General features: G+C 39.2%; 1 protein-coding gene across 2 annotated transcripts in view; it reads right to left on the minus strand.

The window, feature by feature from the left end:
• Positions 1-1,355: 1,355 nt before the first annotated feature.
• The window catches only part of CNTRL (centriolin), a 110,617-nt gene continuing 92,219 nt past the window's right edge, over positions 1,356-19,753 (minus strand). For both annotated transcript variants that reach the window (XM_053564020.1, XM_053564029.1), the window contains exons 34-44: positions 17,333-17,490; positions 15,326-15,399; positions 13,105-13,293; positions 12,559-12,784; positions 11,069-11,274; positions 9,602-9,742; positions 6,503-6,769; positions 6,205-6,267; positions 4,535-4,741; positions 2,486-2,573; positions 1,356-2,245 (exon numbers count right to left, since the gene is read on the minus strand). In XM_053564020.1, the coding sequence (XP_053419995.1) occupies positions 2,520-2,573; positions 4,535-4,741; positions 6,205-6,267; positions 6,503-6,769; positions 9,602-9,742; positions 11,069-11,274; positions 12,559-12,784; positions 13,105-13,293; positions 15,326-15,399; positions 17,333-17,490 (1,585 nt within the window). In that variant the 3' untranslated portion in view covers positions 1,356-2,245; positions 2,486-2,519. The remainder of the gene's footprint in view (positions 2,246-2,485; positions 2,574-4,534; positions 4,742-6,204; positions 6,268-6,502; positions 6,770-9,601; positions 9,743-11,068; positions 11,275-12,558; positions 12,785-13,104; positions 13,294-15,325; positions 15,400-17,332; positions 17,491-19,753) is intronic.

Raw genomic sequence — 19,753 nt, forward strand, 5'->3', positions numbered from 1 at the left:
AGGTTTACATATGTACTATATAGAACCACATCACTAAGTAATTAAGCTACAGTTTTATCCTTGTGTTTGCATCCCCCTTGCAATGTTTTAATCAGCCTTTTTCATTTGATGGCTGATAGTGTTCTCCTTTGTACATGGGGCCAAACTCTATTATTTACATGTGTAATCCCCTATAATAAACTTGGGTGCTCAAAGATAGAGGAGCAAATTGTCATATTGTAACATCTGTCTGCCAGACACTGGGCAGTACATTTTGGAGATGATGTGAAATTCTTTTAATTTTTAATCCGTAAGAACTTACTGCTTGTGTGGGTCACCTGCTTTTCTGGGTTACTTGTTGCCCTCACATCTATGAGGAGGCCCTCTGATTAGTAATCGGTGCTTGGTACTATTTATGCATTAGACATTCCAGTACAATGTTCAAGTATTTTTCATGGATAATAAAGTGTTTGATGTAGTAAACTTGATTTTTTTTTTTTTTTTTGGTTGGTATTGTATGCAGAATACTAGTTAGAGGTAGTAAAATCCCTTTGGATATCTTTTGAAACCAGGTATTTGGCTTTATATGTCATCTCCCTTCTCTAATTCTGTGAGAACATAGTTTTTGAGTACTTTTTTGCCCATATGTCCACTGTTGTGATCTTTTTTCTATAGACGAATGGTTCAATTCACTCCTTTCAATAGAAGAAAAAAAACAAATAATTACTTTCCATTCCTGTTCATGAGGGAGTATAGAGAGGGTTCACAGGCAGTTTGGAGGGAAGATACTGTACCCTCTTTCAACAAAGGCCTATAAAATTGCATCCCTGAAGGATGTCAATAATTGTAAATAGGTCAGGCTTGTAAGCATTTTGGTAAGACTTAAGTAAAACAAAAAAATGTAAATTTATAGACAAGTTTTGTTTTACTATTTAATAAATTATATGTCATTTTCATTGTCTTTATTGTAATTATGTTTATCCCATATCTTAATGGTCCAGTTGTAGGACCATTAACTTTTTAGGACTATAAACCTCAGTGATGAGGGATTACTGCATTCACTGTGCTGTTCTGTACTGTAGTAACATGGTATAATGCCTGTTGTGGCTGAAAAGCTGTCTAGTGGCCTAGAAAAGAGTTCTTGGAACTATTTTAAAACCTACCATATTTACCCCCCTTCCCTGGAAGTAATTCTGTTGCCACAAACAGTAACAACAGTTGCTTTCTTTTTTTTGCGACAGTCTCACTTGGTAGAGTGCCGTGGTGGCATAACTCACAGTAACCTCAAATTCTTGGGCTCAAGCAATTGTCTTGCCTCGGATTCATGAGTAGCTGGGCCTACAGGTGGAACAACGCCTGGCTATTTTCGTTTTTCTATTTTTTTATTTTTATTTTTTAGTAGAGACAGGATCTCACTCTTGCTTACGCTGGTCTTAAACTCCTGATACCAGGCAACTCACCCACCTTGACCTCCCAGAGTGTTAGGATTACAGGTGTGAGCCACTGCACCTGGCTGCTATTCTTGTTTTTTAAAAAATGTACACATCGTAGAGTTGAACTGTTAATTATAATAGTTCAAAAACTTAAACATATGAACACAATTTGAATTTATCACTGGGTCACATTCTTTAAAATAGGAAGTTTTCCTAATTTTCCGCCAAAGAGTATTTTTGGCTGAGGACAAGCATCTGAAATGTAATAGTTTTATAACAGATATTTATAAATCATAAATATGCATATATTCATTGATAACATACTTCAACCTCCAAGAGATGGAAAAAATACTTGAAAGATTTTTTTTTTGAATCAGGTAAAAATTTGATGAATATTATAAAGTCAGATGATAGACCAAGTTGATTATATCTTTTATTTTCTTATGAAAAATAGATTTATAGAAGAATTAAATAACTTGACACTATGTAAATGAAAAGAGGCTTAGGTACATTCTTTTTCTTTGTAATGAGGTTTACCAGTTTATAGATAAAAATAATGCAGTTAAAATCAACATTGGTTTTGTAAAAATACAGTCCAAAGATGAAAAAAAAATCCTCAGCCACCTAGGAGGTTTAAATTGTATACAACTATTCCCACATGTAAAGGTGATACTCAAATCCCTTGGCATTAACGTTATCAGCAAAATAAACTACAGAAGTTTTGGCAAAAAACCAAGTGGCATTCCAATTATGAAGTTAGTGAGGTAGTGGAGAAGGTATTCCTCAGATAAATTTATGTAATACAGTATTCCTCATCTGGCTGAGCCGTGTTCCTGCAGTAAGAGAAGTAGAAAGGATGAATTAAATTCTTATAACGTAGAAACAGTCTTAGATAAATTAACAATTAAGTGATAGCATGAGTATATATTTAAGTACTTCTTTGGAAAAATGTTTTCCAGTGAATCACTATACAAAATTATGACAGAAGAAGTTAAAAGTTTTTCTTAAGACTGCTAGAATTCAAGATCTTCTGATTGAAAATGCATGTTAAAAGATCTCTTTGTAGCACATACCCTGTGAGCAGGAAGCTGGGAATTGCCATCAGTGTCAGTAACCATCTGGTGGTTTTGATGGACTTTGTAGAACCTGTAGTAAGAAGCTCTGAAAAGGGGAGATAATAATGTTAGAATCCAGCTCCCTAATTCCAATGTAGTTCAGGTTTTTATCCTGTGTAGGTCTGGATTACAAACCCAGACTTACAAACATTTCTAACAACCTCACCACTACCCCATTGTGCCTTGCCTTTATTTATTTATTTAAGACAGAGTCTCACTATGTTGTCTTTAGTAGAGTGCCAACCTCAAACTCTTAGGCTTAAGTGATTCTCTTGCCTCATCCTCCCAAGTAGCTGGGACTACAGGCGCCCACCACAACACCCAGCTATTTTTAGAGACTGGGGTCTTGCTTTGGCTCAGGCTGGTCTCGAACCTGTGAACTCAGGCAATCCACCAGCCTCAGCCTCCAAGAATGCTGGGATTATAGGCGTGAGCCACCATGCCCGGCAAGAAAGAATTTTATAATGCTCATTTATTGAGCATTTAATAGGTTCTAGGAACTTTACAAACTGTAAAGCACTTTTTTTGGGGGGGACACAGTCTCACTGTGTCGCCCTTGGTAGAGTGCTGTGGCAACACAGCTCACAGCAACCTCAAACTCTTAGGCTTAAGTGATTCTCTTGCCTCAGCCTCCCAGATAGCTGGGACTACAGGTGCCCCTCACAACGCCCAGCTACTTTTTGGTTGCTGTTGTCATTGTTAACAGGCCTGGCTGGGTTTAAACTCACCAGCCATGGTGCATGTGACCTGTGCCCTAACCACTGAGCTACAGGCACGGAGCCTGTGCCTTGCCTTTAAAGCACCTGAATTCTTCTTGCTGTTACCTTGAACTGCTAACTGACCCCTAAACTCCTGCACACTTTTTTCTCACTACTCTGGGGCTATCTTACTTCCAAAGTGCCCGTCTTAAACCCTGTCCTGAGGCCCATGATGATTTTGATCTTTATGTGACTTGGGTGTTACGGTAATCAAATTCAAATCTTGGCTCTGCTGCTATTATAATTAGCTATGTGACTTTGGTATATTGAAGAAGCAACAGTCCTTGAATATTGCTTGTGGTTCAACCATTATACCATTATACTGTTCTGTGGTAAGACAGATTAGTCCTTAAGTTCTGCTTTTGTCTTTGATATATCCTTGACCAAGGCATTTATCATTTTACACAGTTTCCTTTTATTAAGGGATAATGCCTACCTCCCAGAATGTAAAGATTAAATGAGATGATATATGTAAAATGTAGTATGTGCACATAGTTGGCACTCAAAAATGGAAGCTATTATATTGACAGTTACACTGTTAGCATTTACCAGTTCCGTGAGTATTTTATGTTCCTCCTAAATGATCATTATTAACCTTATTTAACTCTTCACAGAAAACTGTTGTGAAACTCAAGGTTTGTACAGGCCCTACCATAGGTCTGCATTCAAAAGATACAGACTAAACTAGACTCAAATTGACCTCACAGGTCTAAGCTCTTAATATTGACAAAAGTAGAAAATAAGGAAACCCAGAAGTGGAGGACATTAAAAGTACAATTAACTACATCCCTGCCAGGTCTTCCATCTCCAGTTCTAGTTTCTTTCCTAAGCCATCAGTTTATCCTCTTTCTACATCTACCAACTAGTTTATTCTAGTTTTCCCAGGGACCACAAAAAGAGTGTGTGCTGAGACAAGTCCTCCAGAGTTTAAGGTGGCATATCTATATCTTGCATATCCTCTATCAGGGGTGTCCAGCCTGTGGCAGGCGGGCCGCATGCAGATTATTTGAGGTCTGTTTTGCTTACCTGTGGTGTTGGATACTGTAAAAAGTATGTACAGACTTTTTTTTTTTTTTTTGCTCATCAGCTTTTGTTAGTGTTTGTATATTTAATGGGTGGCCCAAGACATCTCTTATTTTTCCAATGAAAAATAAAAAGGTTAGACAGCCCTGCCCAGATAATGCACCCTATTCCTTTCAAGTACTTTTCATGTAATAGAGTAAAACCTCTGTTAAGAGATTCCTCTTACCTGATTTTGTCCAAGTTGAGAATCCTCTGCAAGGGAAGACTCCATTTGGGACAGACTGGGTGACAATGTTGAATCTGTAGAGGTACTGGTGACCAATTCCCCTAAAGCATCGACTTGTCTCCTCAAACTGTGTAATGTGCCCTCTGTCTGCCGCTTTCCTTTACTTAATACTTCCGCTTGCTTGGACATACAGTGTCGAAGTTGGGCCTGAAAAGTGTTATGATAAAATTTAGCATTTTACACAGGAAAAACATATCAGAACTGCGTATCACTCAGCTTTCTCCCATTTAACATTTGATAGGCAAATCTAACATAAATTAGGAAAGTCTGCTGAAAATGCGGATTATATGAGGTGCCAGGTGGATACCCTGGCCTTAAAGTACCTGAACTTTACCATTCTGTGCTATATTAACTGGGAATTTTATTCAGCCTGTTCTTGACACAGGGGATGTTCCTGCATCCCCTGCTCCCCCATTCAATTACTGCCTCATCTCTTTCTTCCTTGTCTGCCAAGACAGAAGATTAATTTATACTTGATTATCTTCAGTGTCTCCTCACTATGGTTTGATCCTCACCCTACACAATTTGGCTTTTCCCTCTGAAGTAATCTTGAAATGGTTCTCTTAAAAGTTTATAGCAGCACTGTCCAACAGAACTTCCTGCAATGATGGGAATGTTCTATATCTGGCTGTCAAAAACCTCTAGACCACTAGACGTGGCAGCTACCGTAGCTCAATGGGTAGGCACCAGCCACATACCCCCAGGCTGGTGGGTTTGAATCTGGTCTGAGGCCAGCTAAACAACAATGACAACTGCAACAAAAAAACAGCCAGGCACTGTGGCGGGTACCTGTAGGCCCAGTTACTTGGGAGGCTGAGGCAAGATAATCACTTAAGCCCAAGAGTGAGTTTGCTGTGAGCTGTGACGCCATGGCACTCTACTAAGGGCGACAAAGTGAGACTCTGTCTCAAAAAAAAAAAAATCCTAAAAAACCACTAGACACATGGCTATTGAGCACTTGAAATGTGCCAACTAAAGAACTGAATTTTAAATTTGATTTAATTATAATTAAAATTTCAATAGCCACACGTGGCTGGAGACAGTAATTGTTGGATGTCACAGGGCTCTACTTAATACTGCAGCACTGTGCCCTCTCAGGCATTCCCTAAGATGTTTCCTTTCTCCTATACTCTTTTAACTCCGAAATCCTACACTCCCATGTTCACCTGCCTACATTTAGATATCATTCTCTGGATGTCTCCTAAGGCCTTCAAACTCAACATGTTCCAAGCCAAATACTTACCTAATGGGTCAGCCTACTTTTCTAGTATTCCCAGTCTTTCCCCCAACCACTGGCTTGTGATATCCTTATAATTTGCCATTGTGTCTCTAATTCCTGCCCCAAATACTTAGGTTTACTTGAGGTAAAGCAGCATCACACAGGTTTAAGAACAATGGACTTAACACCAGGGTTCATGGTTTTAAACACTGACTTCCATTTATAAACTGGGTGATGCCAACTTCTCTGAGCTTCAATCATTTAATCTATAGAATGGCCAGGAGTCTGAATGTGTGAATGTGAGAGCAGCATGTAAATGCAGGAATTAACCCCTCTCTCCCCAATGTGCGGAGTATCTGACTGTTTTTGTTTGTTTGTTTTAAAGGGCAACCTTGAGTCGATCTTCACGGTGACGCAGTTCCTCCCGGAGTGCTTCTCCACGCCAGTGCCCATCCTTTTTCAGAGAGAGACATTAGTGAGTCAACAAATACCACAACTGGGAGCCAACCAGCCTTTCCCTCCTATCACAGCACTCCCAAATCTGCTTTTTAGCTTAACATATTGTTGACTGGCAGTTTTACACAGAAACTATGCATGTTGCCAGGTAACTTGTGACCAATCAGCAATATGTTAACTGGGGGAAGTGGGCTATCCTATGAGGCCCAGAGAATAGCATGATAAATGCTTACCATTATGTGAACTTTGGGGAAATTCAGTTTTTCTTCAAAAGGTCTCTCATTCATGGTGAATGGAAAGTTCTCTTTCAAGCTTTCCAACTCTCCTTCTAGGTTTTCATTTCTTTCCAAAATAGCTTCTAGATCTGTTGGTAGTTCTGGAAGAAACTGGTTGAGATTCTTCAGGCTGGTTCTGATTTCATCTTTCACTTCCGATTTAAGCGTCCTCATTGCGTCACTGATTTCCATCTGTCTTCTCTCCAAGTCTTTTTGGTTTTCCATCTAAAGAGTGAGTCAGACTCAAATAACAACCACTGTGGAAACTCTGGGACTTACTTGGAATTGAGGTACTTAATGTGCTGTGTATTTAAAGACCTACAAATAGCAACTACTATGTTTACTGGAACTGTAAAAACTTGTAATTTTTCAAATACTCAAAAATCTACAAGCTACCAAGTGAACAAGTTTAATCATTTTGATTGCAGCAACTTCCATTTAGAAAAACATGTGCAAAAGGTTCCTCAAATGTGAATTACTCTATAGAAATCAATCTCAGTGTGGCAAGTCTTTAAGAGGTTTTTTTTTTTTTTTTGGCTGAGGTTGGGTTTGAACCCACCACCTCCGGCACATGGGCCGGTGCCCTACTCCTTTGAGCCACAGGCACTGCCCTTATAGAAATCAATCTCTTCGGAGTTAGGCAGAGCTGGATAACAATTTCACTTCCAGTAAACATTTCCAGCATGACTTAAAGGCAAATTAGCTAACTTCTGTTCCTCCTCATTTATACATGGAGATAAATACCTTCTGCTCAAAAATGTGAGAACTGAGAATTTATATGAAGCACCTTAGAAGTAGCGATTGGCAAATATCATAATTAAATTCCAAATGAGAAAAAAATGCCATTTATTGGAACAAGTCATAAGTGATCTGGATTATAAATGTTAAAGCTCGAAGGGGCCTTTGAAATAATCACGTTTTCATTTTAAAGGTGAAAAATCTGGTGATCTGAGCAGTTTAGAGATTTCCTAAAGTGTTACAGATTGTGTTTGATACCTCAGAGACTGTCCTATGCCGCTCTACGCATAAAGAGCCTAGTGAAGATACTAGATTTATATCTACTGCTAATTGTCCTACCAAGTTTGCAAAGGCATCTAAAATTACCCAGGGCTATGGCCTTTATTTACTTATTTATTTTTTGAGACAGAGTCTCAAATTGTCACCCTGGATGGAGTGCTGTGGCATCTTAGCTCACAGCAACCTCCAACTCTTGGGCTGAAGAGATCTTCTGGTCTCGGTTTTTCTATTTTTAGTAGAGACGGAGTCTCGCTTTTGCTAAAGCTGGTCTCATACTTGTGCGCTCTCCTTCTAGGTTTTCACCTGCCTTGGCCTCCCAGAATGCTAGGATTATAGGTGTGAGCCATCGTGTCCAGCCAGAACTATGGCTTTTAAATAATTTTTTTAAAAGTTAACTGTTCTTAAACTAAGGGTAGGTATATGTATGCGGTGGGGGTGGAGAATTGGAACCACAGATGAAATGGGACGGGCCCACAAGGGGTCATCCAAAGAATACAGCATAGCAAGGCTAAGGGGATGGCCACAGGCCAGAGGACACCAGGGACATCTCGGATTGGAGACTCTGTGAGTTCAAGCATGTGCTGGTTTTATGTTCTCTACCTGGTTACATTACATGCTATCAAAGGTTTCCCCTGGAGTCTTTCTTGCTTGGGGAGCAGGTTGGGAGGTTGGCTTCTATAAACTTGTTTGTGAAATCTAACATTTCAACATAGTTTTTTGCGATGTGATAAAATATGTTAAAGAATAATGTTTTTCTTTTATTTTTTTTAATTTTTTTTTTTTATTTTTTGAGTCAGAGTCTCACTATGTTGCCCTCGGTAGAGTGCTGTGGTGTCACAGCTCACAGTAACCTCAAATGCTTGGGCTTGAGCAATTCTCTTGCCTCAGCCTTCCAAGTAGCTGGGACTACAGGTACCCGCCACAACCCCTGGGTATTTTTTGGCTGCAGTTCTCGTTGTTTAGCTGGTCTGGGCCAGATTTGAACCCACCAGGCTTGGTGTATGTGGCTGGCACCATAACCACTGTGCTATAGGGTGCCAAGTCAACTTTTTTTCCTTTGAAAAACTAACATAAAAATCTCGTCAAACTTCAAAAGTTTTCAAAAGTATATATATGTGTGTGTGTATATATATATGTGTATATACATTTTCTTTTTTCACTCTGTGCCCTGGGTAGAGTGCTGTGGTGTTATAGCTCACAGCAACCTCAAACTCGTGGGCTTGAGCAATCCTCTTGCCTCAGCCTCCCAAGTAGTTGTAACTATAGGTGTGTGTCACAACGCGTAGGTAGTTTTTCTATTTTTAGTGGAGGTGGGGTCTCGTTCTTGCTCAGGCTGTTTTCATGGGGTCTCACTTTTGCTCAGGCTGGTCTTGAACTCCAGAGTGCTGAGCCACCACTCCTGGCCTTTTTTTTTTTTTTTGAGACCCTGCTGCCCAGGCTAGAGTTATATGGGGTCAGCCTAGTTCACAACCACCTCAAACTCACAGGCTCAAGCAATCCTCAAACTCACAGGCTCAAGCAATCCTCCTCTCCTTCTTCACCCTCCCAAGTAGCTGGGAATGTAGGTACCTGCTACAATCCCTGGCTAATTTTTTTTTCTTTCTTTCTTTCTTTCTTTCTTAGTAGGAATGGGGTGTTACACTTGCTCAGGCTAGTCTTCAACTCCTGAGTTCAAGCAATCATCCTGTCTTTGACCCTTCAGAATGCTAGGATCACAGGTGTGAGCCACTGCACCTGGCCTAAAAAAAGTATATATTTTTAACAATACTTTTTTCTTTTGGAGGTGCACTTCTAAATTTTAAGACTGAAAAAACAGATTTGACTTAAACAACATTTTTATAATCAACTTTTCCCAATTTCCATGAGAGATATTAAAAAACAATACAATCTTCAGTTGTTCATCTACTAGTTCCAAATTAGTATTGAACATATGGTTGCTTTTCCATTGTTATGATACAATCTGCCTGAGCCCAGAGGGTGGTGAGAGTGTGTGAGGAGGCCTCTGTCCCAGGCTAGCAGTGGGGCTTCCTGGGCACGCACCTGCTTTTTGAGCTCCGTGTACTCGTGCTGCATCTGGTTGAGCTCCTGCATCAGACGCCTGGCCCGCGCGTGGTTGTCCTGGGCAACCAGTTCGATTGTGGCCATTTCCTTTTGCATGCAGCTGTTCTCTTGCTTTTGCTCCTAGCAAGGAGGAGGAAAACAATTCTGAGATGTAACATGTGGTGGTGTGGGTTGCAGGCTTACTCACTATCTCCATAATTTCATTTCCCACCTGGGTCTCAGCTTCTCTAGCTGTACTTTGGAGATAATTCTATCTCCCTTTACTGGCCAGATAGAGTATAGCTGGGAGTAAATATCTGTTAAGAGTCTTTTACCCCAAGGTCTGAATCATTACCTCTGATAATAAATTAATTTCCCTTTCTGAGTCTCCAGTAATTGTCTGTAAAGTGGGAACAATAATTACCCACCATCACTGACACGGACTACTAAGAGAATTAAATTTTAGACATCTGTATTCTACCTTTACAATCTTCTTCTGTATCATCAGTTGCCTATTACTAGTTCTTTCAGGAAACACACATGGTTTAAATGTAAACATTCCTTTCACACAACAGGGCTCCGTGAATTCCTCTAGACCAGTGTTTTTCAACCACTTTTAACTCACGGCACACTTGAACCTATAATCTTCCATGGCACATTTAAATTATGTTGATCAAAAAATGAGTTAGAAAAAGAATGTACTTACTATGCTTTGAATTTCTTTTGAAAATAATTTAATTAATGATCTTTAAAATTTTTCGTGGCACACCTGCATGCTGTTTGAAAATCACTGCTCTCACATTGGGCATCTGAGCGGTAACTTTTGCTATAAACTGCAGCCCTGATCTTTTCTGGAAAATGCCTGTTTTTACCTTGGATTAGGTGACTGTTTACTGTAATAAAGGCTCTTTCCTCCAAAAAAAAAAAGAAAATCACTGCTCTAGGGGTATTGCCAGCACCCACCATACATTGTTCTGAACTGAGTTTTGCCTCCCAAATCTATTTTAGGGATGAAAGTATGGTAGATTGAGCTTCCTGGTTTTAGGATGACATGACGGTTAAATCTAATATTGGCCAAAAGGGGCAGGATGCAAAAAATTTGTTAAGCACTGACTATAGATGTGTAAAAACATCTACAGAAAGAAGCCTTCTCCAACACGCCTCCACCCCTCCCAGTGCAGGTGTCAGCAGAGGCTCTCTAGAAGAAAGTGCTAACGACTTTGTGCTGACACTGACTATTCATGTGACAGTCTCCTCAGCCAGCCAGCCAGCCAGAAAGAGCTCCCCAGGGGCATGGCTCAGTCTCAAGCAAAACTTACCATCAGCTTCAAGAAAAAACCATGCATAAATACATCAATAACAACAGTTGAGTAGTTTTATTTTCTCTATATTGAGTTGGTATTGCAGTTTAAAAATTTACATTTATCACTTCCTCACAAACTGCCAGGGCAGCAGGTAGGTACTCACAAGAAGGTTCTTCTCCAGCTGGCTCCGCTGGCTCTTAAGTGCTTCCTTCAGAGTGGTCACCTGCTTCTCAGCTTTCTTTCTTTCTGTCAAGAACTGGTTCCGCAGTTGGCTGAAGTCTGCCCTCATAGAGTCTGCCTCTTTCTGAAGAGTCAGCAGCTCACTTGACTTTTCTATTAATTGCTGCTCCTTTTCTGAAAGCTGCCGTTCTGAAATGAGCATTTTAAGTAGACTCAGCCAAAGGCCCTGGGCCAGCCGTGGGCAGTGCTTTCCTTCCCTTGTGGTAGACCACATAATAGTGACATGCCACCTACTCAGGTGTTTTCCTCCATTCCCAAGTCTTACAAGCCTACTCTGACCCACACCAAAGTCCCTGAAAAAGGCCCAGATAAAGGTGCCTCTTCAAGTAATTGGTTCCTGGAGGGCCTGATCCCAAAGTGACAGCTACCATCTTCCCTTTCAATTCTTAGAACAATGAGAGTAAACAGAGAAGGAATACCGAGGTGTGTGGAACATGGAATGGACTGAAATGTTTTTTATAAACCTTGAATTTAATAAAGAGGGACACTCCTTCACAGGGGGCAGTGCAGTGGAAAGAGTACATGATTTGGAGCTGATTCCCATGCTGGCATGAGCCCCATTTTATAGATGAGAAATGTATTTCCTGATGTTCAATTGCAATCATGTGTGCAAACACCTGGTACATAGTGAGTACTCAACAAAGAGTGCTTAGAAATAAAAGTGATATTAAAAAGAGATTTTTCTTATCACCCTATTTAGAGTAGTACCTTGCCCAGATTTTATTTTTCATGACTTTTGTCATAGTCAAAACTCAGCTAATTATTTAGTTTCATTTTCATAAGGAATTTATTATGTCTGGTTGTGTCAAGAGTTCCACTGGGAAAAGGAATAACCCTTTCAGATCCCCAGGTCCACAACAGTTTCTGAGTATTATTGAGCCCTAAAGCCTAAGAAAGAAAAAAACCATTTATGATGTAAGAACAATCACTTATCCTGGATTTCCATGTCAGCTCTATTTACATACGGTTCCAGAAAGGGTATACTGGCCCAAAGTCAAATGCCTACATTTATGTCAAGTATGGACAGAAGAACTACTAATATTGTTTTTTGACTGGCTGAGATGAAATGAATCATTGTCTCCCACACTCATAAATAATATTCTTCAGAGCATCTTTTCACAGTTCTTTGCCTTAATGTTCCATTTCCTTGGGATAGCATTCTCAAAGGAGACAAATGGTAGAGTAAAAACACTTGCTCATCAGTCTCAGTATCAAATGTCTTTTCCATAGAGACACCAATTCCCTTTGTTTCTCTGAACCTATTTCCTCATCTTGCACTAGACTATCAGACCTGCTTTGCTTCTTCTGCCTCCTTTCTGGGCTCTGGCTGGGGCCTGAGTCTCTATTATATGCTTTACAAGACAATCAGCACAGCCACACACACCCCTCCCCAAGTATGTCCAGAATACTTACTGGTTTGGGAGAGTGTCTTCTCCAGGCTCTCACCCCATCTCTCCTCTTGTTGCAGAGTCCTGACACGCTCTTCAGCCACCAACACCTTTGTGAGCATCTGGTCCAAGTTGCTTTTCTGCTCTATTATTTCCTTTTCCAGCTGGTACTGCTGTTCCTTCAGTGTCACTTTACTGGCTTCTAATTTTTTTTCTTCACTTTCTCTCTCTTTCTGGAGTTTCTGCAGCATCTTAATAGAGAATAACCTTAGTCATAAAATTGCAAAGACTCAAGTTTCCCAAATGTGGGCACCTTCATGGACATGGACATGAACTTCCAGTTCAACAGGAAGTAGAAAACAGCCCACAGGGACAGTCCTTGCAAGGTGATCACGCTGGGGCTTGGAAACTATCTGGCCAACACGTGAGGAAGGGACTGAAGCTGCAAAGGGCCAATGTTCTGATTTTAAAGATCCATGGGTATGAATCCCAAGGGAGCCACAGGCAGCCAGAGCCAAATGCTCACATGAGCAATAAAATTCCTCCTTTTATATAAAATTGCATATAGTACCATTTCTTGTTGAACTAGTTTGAGCTTGTTTTCTTCAATTTCATTCTGAAGCACTTGAAGTTGTTGTTGTTTTGTCTCCCCTTCTTTTTGACAGTGTTCAATCCTCTTTACCCATTCACTGATGTCATCTTGGAGCCGGGTCTGCTCACTAACCAATACATCCTGATGCTTGGTGGTGTGAAGCAGGTCCTTTAGGTGAAAGAACAACTTGAAACTGCTAACAAAGCCATCTTTACTAGCAGTGGCCAGTACCATCCCATATTTACTAAGTCTGACACAAAGAGAAGCATAAACGCTCCATAACCTTTATACCTCAACAAACTTACGGAAAGGTATTCAGAACTAATTTAATTAGCTTTCCTCTTTATAGTACCTAAAAAAATAAGGTGACAAAAGCTGTCAAAATCTCAGCAAGAAACTCAGTTCCTCTGAGCTTTGGCTGCCCTGTCACTGAGGTGGGGATAAGTATCACCAATCTCACAGGACTCTTCAGAAGAGTAGGAAAATTGTGAATAAGACTTAATTCTTTTTGGAAATGAATCTAAAGTCTGGTTTTGTTACTAACTGAAATATTTATACAGGTTCAAAAACTCAGAAAATAAATACTTAAGAAATCAAATTAAGGATTTTTGAAAAAGTTAACCATGTTTTCCACACAGAAAATATTCACTAGAATCTGAGATTTTAAGATTTTTAAAAGAGTGACTAGTTTGATTTTAAGTTTTATACGTCTTAGAAACACAGAATCTTAAAGCAGAAGAGAATTTGGATGTCTAACCCAATTCCTAATTTACATAGCAGAAACTGAGTTCCAGAACTTGCTTGAGGTTCTTTGAAATTCAAATTATAGCACTATTCTCACAGGACAATAGGGAATTACCTTTAGGAAGATCATCAAAAGTACAAAGATGAAAGATCTGCTCTATTCAACATCCGACAAGATGGAGGCCCAGATCTGGCAGTTACTTTGCAGCTCAATGAATAATCAAATCTAAGCCCAGCCTTCAGAGGCCTCAACTGTGACATGGATTAGAGATGGTCCATCTGGTCTCTGCAGCCCACAGAAGGACTAATGAAGGACTGCTGTTGGTTGGGCTCTGGTCTAGCCACCATTCTATTTACTAGCTTTCTTTTTTCCTTAGGGCTAATTTGTAATCTTTATTCAATCTTTATTAATCCATTTTTTTTACTGTTTGTGATTCATTGAGGGTACAAAGAATTACATTATACTGATTGCATTTGTTAGGTAAAGTCCCTCTTATAATTGTGTCCTACCCCCAAGGTGTGCCATATATCGTGACCTCCCCACACCTTCCTCCCTCCTCTCCTCTCCCTGCTCCCTCATCCCCCTACCCCCCCCCACCTTGTATTAGATCATCTACTGCCTTCATATTAGAATTGAGTACAATGGATTCCTCTTTCTCCATTCTTGTGATGCTTACTAAAAAGAATGTGTTCCAATTCAATACAGGTTAATACAAAAGATGTAAAGTCTCCATCTTTTGTAATGGCTGAATAGTATTCCATGGTATACCACAGCTTGTTAATCCATTCCTGGGTTGGTGGGCATTTAGATTGTTTCCACATTTTGGCAACTATAAATTGAGTTGTGATAAACAATCTAGTGCAAATGTCCTTATGATAAAATGATCTTTTTTCTTCTGGGTAGATAGCTACTAATGGGATTTCAGGATCAAATGGAAGGTCTAATTTGAGTTCTTTGAAGATTCTCCATAGATTCTTCAATGGAGAATCTTCACAGATTCTTTGGAATCTCCTTGAGGATTCCAAATTTATGGAGAATCTTCAAAGAACTCAAAAGGTTCTTTTGGTCCTACCAAAAAGGTTGAATTAGTGTGTAGTTCCACTAGCAGTGTAAAAGTGTTCCCTTCTCATCCACGCCTGCATCTGCAGTTTTAAGACTTTGTGATGTGGGACATTCTCACTGGGGTTAGGTGATATCTCAGGGTGGCTTTGATTTGCATTACTTACTAGCTTTGAGTTAACACCTTGTTTGAATCAGGAGTTCTACGGCTAAAATAAATTAGAAAACCACTGCTCTGCACTAAAATTTTTATTTATGTGATGATAGTGTTATGCAAATGGCCCTATGGGACCTGCTGTCATGAAAATGAATGAAGCTACTTGATTTTTTTTTATTTAAACCAATTGCCTGCATGCCTTCAGGATAGTATTAAAAGATCGCATTTGTTGACCTTACCTGTTTTGCTAGATTCAAACGGTCTTGCACATTAGCTAGTTCGTCCTGTAGTAAGTTTACTGCTTCTTGTTTTTCTACAGAAATAACATTTTCATAAAGTAAGAAATATATGTGTGTGTGTGTGTATATGTATATATTATTATTATTTTTTTTTTTTTCCTGAGACAGTCTCACTTTGTTGTCCCAGGCTAGCATGCTGTGGCATCAGCCTAACTCAGAGCAACTTCAAACTCCTGGGCTCAAGTAATCCTCCTGCCTCAGCCCCTCCAGAAGCTGGGACTACAGGCACCCACCACAACGCCTGGCTAATTTTTCTATTTTTAGTAGAGACAGGGTCTCATTCTTGCTTAGGCTGGTCTTAAACTCTTGAGCTCAAGTGAGCCTCTTGCCTTGGCCTTCAAGAGTATTAGGATTATAGGTGTGAGCCACCTCCCCCGGCCCTATATATATATATTTTACAGATTCCCACCAGCCTCCCAAAAAAGTAGAGTAGAAGTTAACTGAAGCTAATTTCTGTTACATGTATGACGATGCCATGCCACATTTACAGGCCAAAAGACAGAGTTTACCCAGATTTGGACATGAAGCTTCAGGTTTTTAAAGATTTTCATGTTCAAAACCTGACCATAAAAATATTTACATGTTGCATGGTTTAATAACAGGTAATGTAGATTGCTAGTGGAAAGGTAAATTTAGTACAACCTTCCAGGAAGACAATTTGGGAATAAATTTTATATCTATACTAGTTTTGTCAATTACTAGCTAGATAACCGTGAGCATTCACTTCTTACTTAAGCAGTCACAAGAAAACTAAACTTGAGTTTCCTTATGTTTAAACAGGTTAAATAATAGTTTCTATCTCAAAAAAATGTTATGAGGATTGAGAAAATGTCTTATGCTTAGGAAATAGTAAATGCTCAACAAGTATATCATTAGCTAGAATTGCTCAGCAGCTTTTGTAAATAAATTACCATGAATGTTTATCAATATTTAGTAATTTAAAAATCTTTATTATTTACATCTTTTTTTTTTTTTTTTTTTAAACAAGTGTCTCAAGCTATTGCCCTGGGTAGAGTGCTGTGGCGTCACAGCTTACTGCAACCTCAAACTCGTGGGCTTAAAAGATTCTCTTGCCTCCGCCTCCCAAGTAGCCGGGACTACAGGTGCCTGCCACAACGCTATTTTTTTTGTTGCAGCTGTCATTATTTTATCAGGCCCAGGCTGGGTTCGAACCTGTCAGCCTCTGCGTATGTGGCCCGTGCCCTACCCACTGAGCTATGTGCGCTGCCTACTTTGTTGTTTTTGTTTTTCAAACTACACACACACCTAGGAAAAATCTGAAAGGGTATTCACCAAACTGTTAATGGGAATTATCTCTGAGGAGCTGAGGTCAATACCAATTTTTTTTTTTTTTTAAACAGTTTCACTTTGTCACCCTTGGGAGAGCACTGTTGGAGTCATAGCTCACAGCAACCTCAGACTCTTGGTCTCAAGCAATTCTCCTGCCTCAGCCTCCTGAGTAGCTGGAATTACGGGTGCCCCCACCAAGGCCTGGCTTTTTTTTTTTTTTTTTTTGTAGAGATGGGTTTTTGTTCTTGCTCAGGCTGTGAGCTCAGGCAATCCCCCTGCCTCAGCCTCCCAGAGTGCTAGGATTACATGCTTGAGCCACTGCGCCTGGCTCATAGCAATTTTTAGTACATCCTTTTGCTACGTTTTAAAATTATTCTCTAAGAAACATGAATTAGGGTTTTCTTTTGTTAAAAAAACAGCTTTATTAAGCTGATAAAAGTCACATATGTACATCTTATTTAAAGTATATAATTCAAAGGCTAAAAAGTATAAATATATACTATAAAGTAGATTCAGAGTTATGCAACCATTACCACAATCTAGTTTTAGAAAGAAGCTCTATGTCTAACTAGCACGAATTACTTCTGAATAAGAAAAATCAATCAAAGACTCATACAAAGGGGAAGGAAATCACTTTCCCTGTCTGTTGCTTCATACCTCGTAGCTGCTGCTGCACTGCTACTATGTCGTTATGCAGTGTGAGCTTGTCTCTGTGTAGTTGGTCTAGTTCCTTCTTCAGTTCTCTGACATTCGATTCCATCTTTTCTAAGTTTGATTTTTCCATTTTGCTGTTTTCTTCTGTTGCTGCTAAAACCCTACCAGAGAATAAGACTATCAAATATAAAATATTCAAGTACACACAGAGATGACTGAGGAATAGTGTTACCCTTTCACAATGTACAGTTATGGAAAGTCTGAATGATTATAAACCTTCACAAAACTTAAGACAATTCATTTGAAAAGTAAATCTTGTCATCAGCTTTTTAGATCTTTGTTTTAAAGTGACTCACCGAAGTTTTATAAAAATCATGGATAAAAACATGGAAAGCATTCAGAATGCCAAAAGTCTGAGAGATAAAAATGGATGGCTAGCTTGTGAAAAGTTGAACAGCAGGAAACAATTGTATGTACAGTGGGACCTGTCACTTAAGAGACACACATGAGCATGTGTTCTAGTACACAAAGGGAGCCATGCAGTGTGGACTTGTTTTTGTCTGGATTCTCTCACCAGCACAATTACTTTGAGATCCGTCCATGGTGTTTTATGTTTCAATACTCCATGAGTGGTAGTCTGCAGTATGGATATACTACAATTTATTTATCTACATACCTGTTGGTGGATGTTTGGGTCATTTCTAGTTTTTGACTATTACAAATAAAGCTGCAATGACCATTAGTATATTCTCTGTGTGGAAAATATTCATTTCTCTTGAGTAAATATGTACAAGTGGAATGGTTGGATCTTTTGGTAGGTTTATGTCTTTTAAGTAACTGCTAAACTGTTTTACAAAGTAATCATACCATTTCTTTCTTTCTTCTTTTGTAGGGGAAGGGACATTGCAACTCAATGAAAGTCACACTATTTTCTATTCTCAACAATCATGTATGAAAGGTTCTCAGTTAACATTTGGCATGATTATTATAAAAGGTGTGTAGTGCTATCTCACTATGGTTTTAATTTGCATTTCCCTAAGCTGAGCATCTTTTCATGTGCTTATTTTCCATCCTTCTATCTTCTGTTCAAATCAGACATTTTACACATTATAAATTTTTTACACATTTAAAAAACTGGGTTGTTTTATTATTGAGTTTTGAGAGCATTTTACATATTCTAGATACAAGTCTTCTATCAGAAATGTGATTGCAAAGATTTTTCTTCCAGCCTGAGACATGTCTTTTTATTACCTTAATAGTGTCTTTTGAGGAACAGATATTTTAATTTTTTTTTTTGATAGAGTCTCGCTCTGTTACCCAGGCTAGAGTGTCATGGCCTCAAGCCTCGCTCACAGCAACCTCAGACTCCTGCATTCACGTGATCCTCCTGCTTCAGCCTTCCTAGTAGCTGGGACTATAGGCACCTGCCACACCAGGCTAGTTTTTCTATTTTTAATAGAAATATGATCTTGCTGTGGCTTAGGCTGGTATTAAACTTTTGAGCTCAAAGGATCCTCCTGCCTCAGCCTCCTAGAGTGCTGGGATTATAGGTGTAAACCATCATACTGGTCAGACATTTTAAATTTTGATGAAGTCTAATTTTATCAATTTATTTTTTTATTGATGTTTTTGGTAACATATTTAAGAAATTTAAGAAATTTTTGCCTAACCCAAAGTCACAAAGATTTTTTTACCATATTCTTCTAGAAGTTTTATATTTGGGTTTTACATTTACGTTTATGGTTCATTTTAAGTTAATTTTTATATACAGTGTGAGGTATAAATTAAGGTTCATATTTTTGGTTCTGGATATCCAACTGTTTCAGCAACTTTTTTTGAAAAAGGCCATTTTTTTCTCTGTGGGGAAAAAGGCTATATCTTTGTCAAAGTATATATAGTTTATTTCTGGCCTGGGCAGGGTGGCTGGAGCCTGTAATCCCAGGACTCTGGGAGGTGGAAGTGGGTGGATCGCCTGAGCTTAGGAGTTCAAGACCAGCCTGAGCCCGAGTGAGACCCTGTCTCTGCTAAAAATAGAAAAACTAGCTAGGCATGGTGGCAGGCTTCTCTAGAGGTGGAGACAAGGTGGAGACCACTTGGAAGGCTGAAACAAGAGGACTGCTTGAGCCCAAGAGTTTGAGGTTGCTATGAACTATGATGATGCCACGGTGCTCTATCCTGGGTGACTGAGTGAGATTCTGCCTCCAAAAAAAAAAAAAAGAAATATAGTTTATTTCTGGACTTTTTATTCTATTCCACTTATCCATATGTTTGCCATTATTATATCAATACCACAGCGTTTTGATTACTACAGTTTTATAGAAAGTCTTGCAATCAAGAAGTTTAGTCCTAAAATTTTGTTCTTCTTTTCCATACCTAAGAAATTATATAAATTCTATTCTAGGTTCTTTGTGTTTCTATATGAAT

This window comes from Nycticebus coucang, chromosome 2 (assembly GCF_027406575.1).
Source record: "Nycticebus coucang isolate mNycCou1 chromosome 2, mNycCou1.pri, whole genome shotgun sequence".
Taxonomy (NCBI): Eukaryota; Metazoa; Chordata; class Mammalia; order Primates; family Lorisidae; genus Nycticebus; species Nycticebus coucang.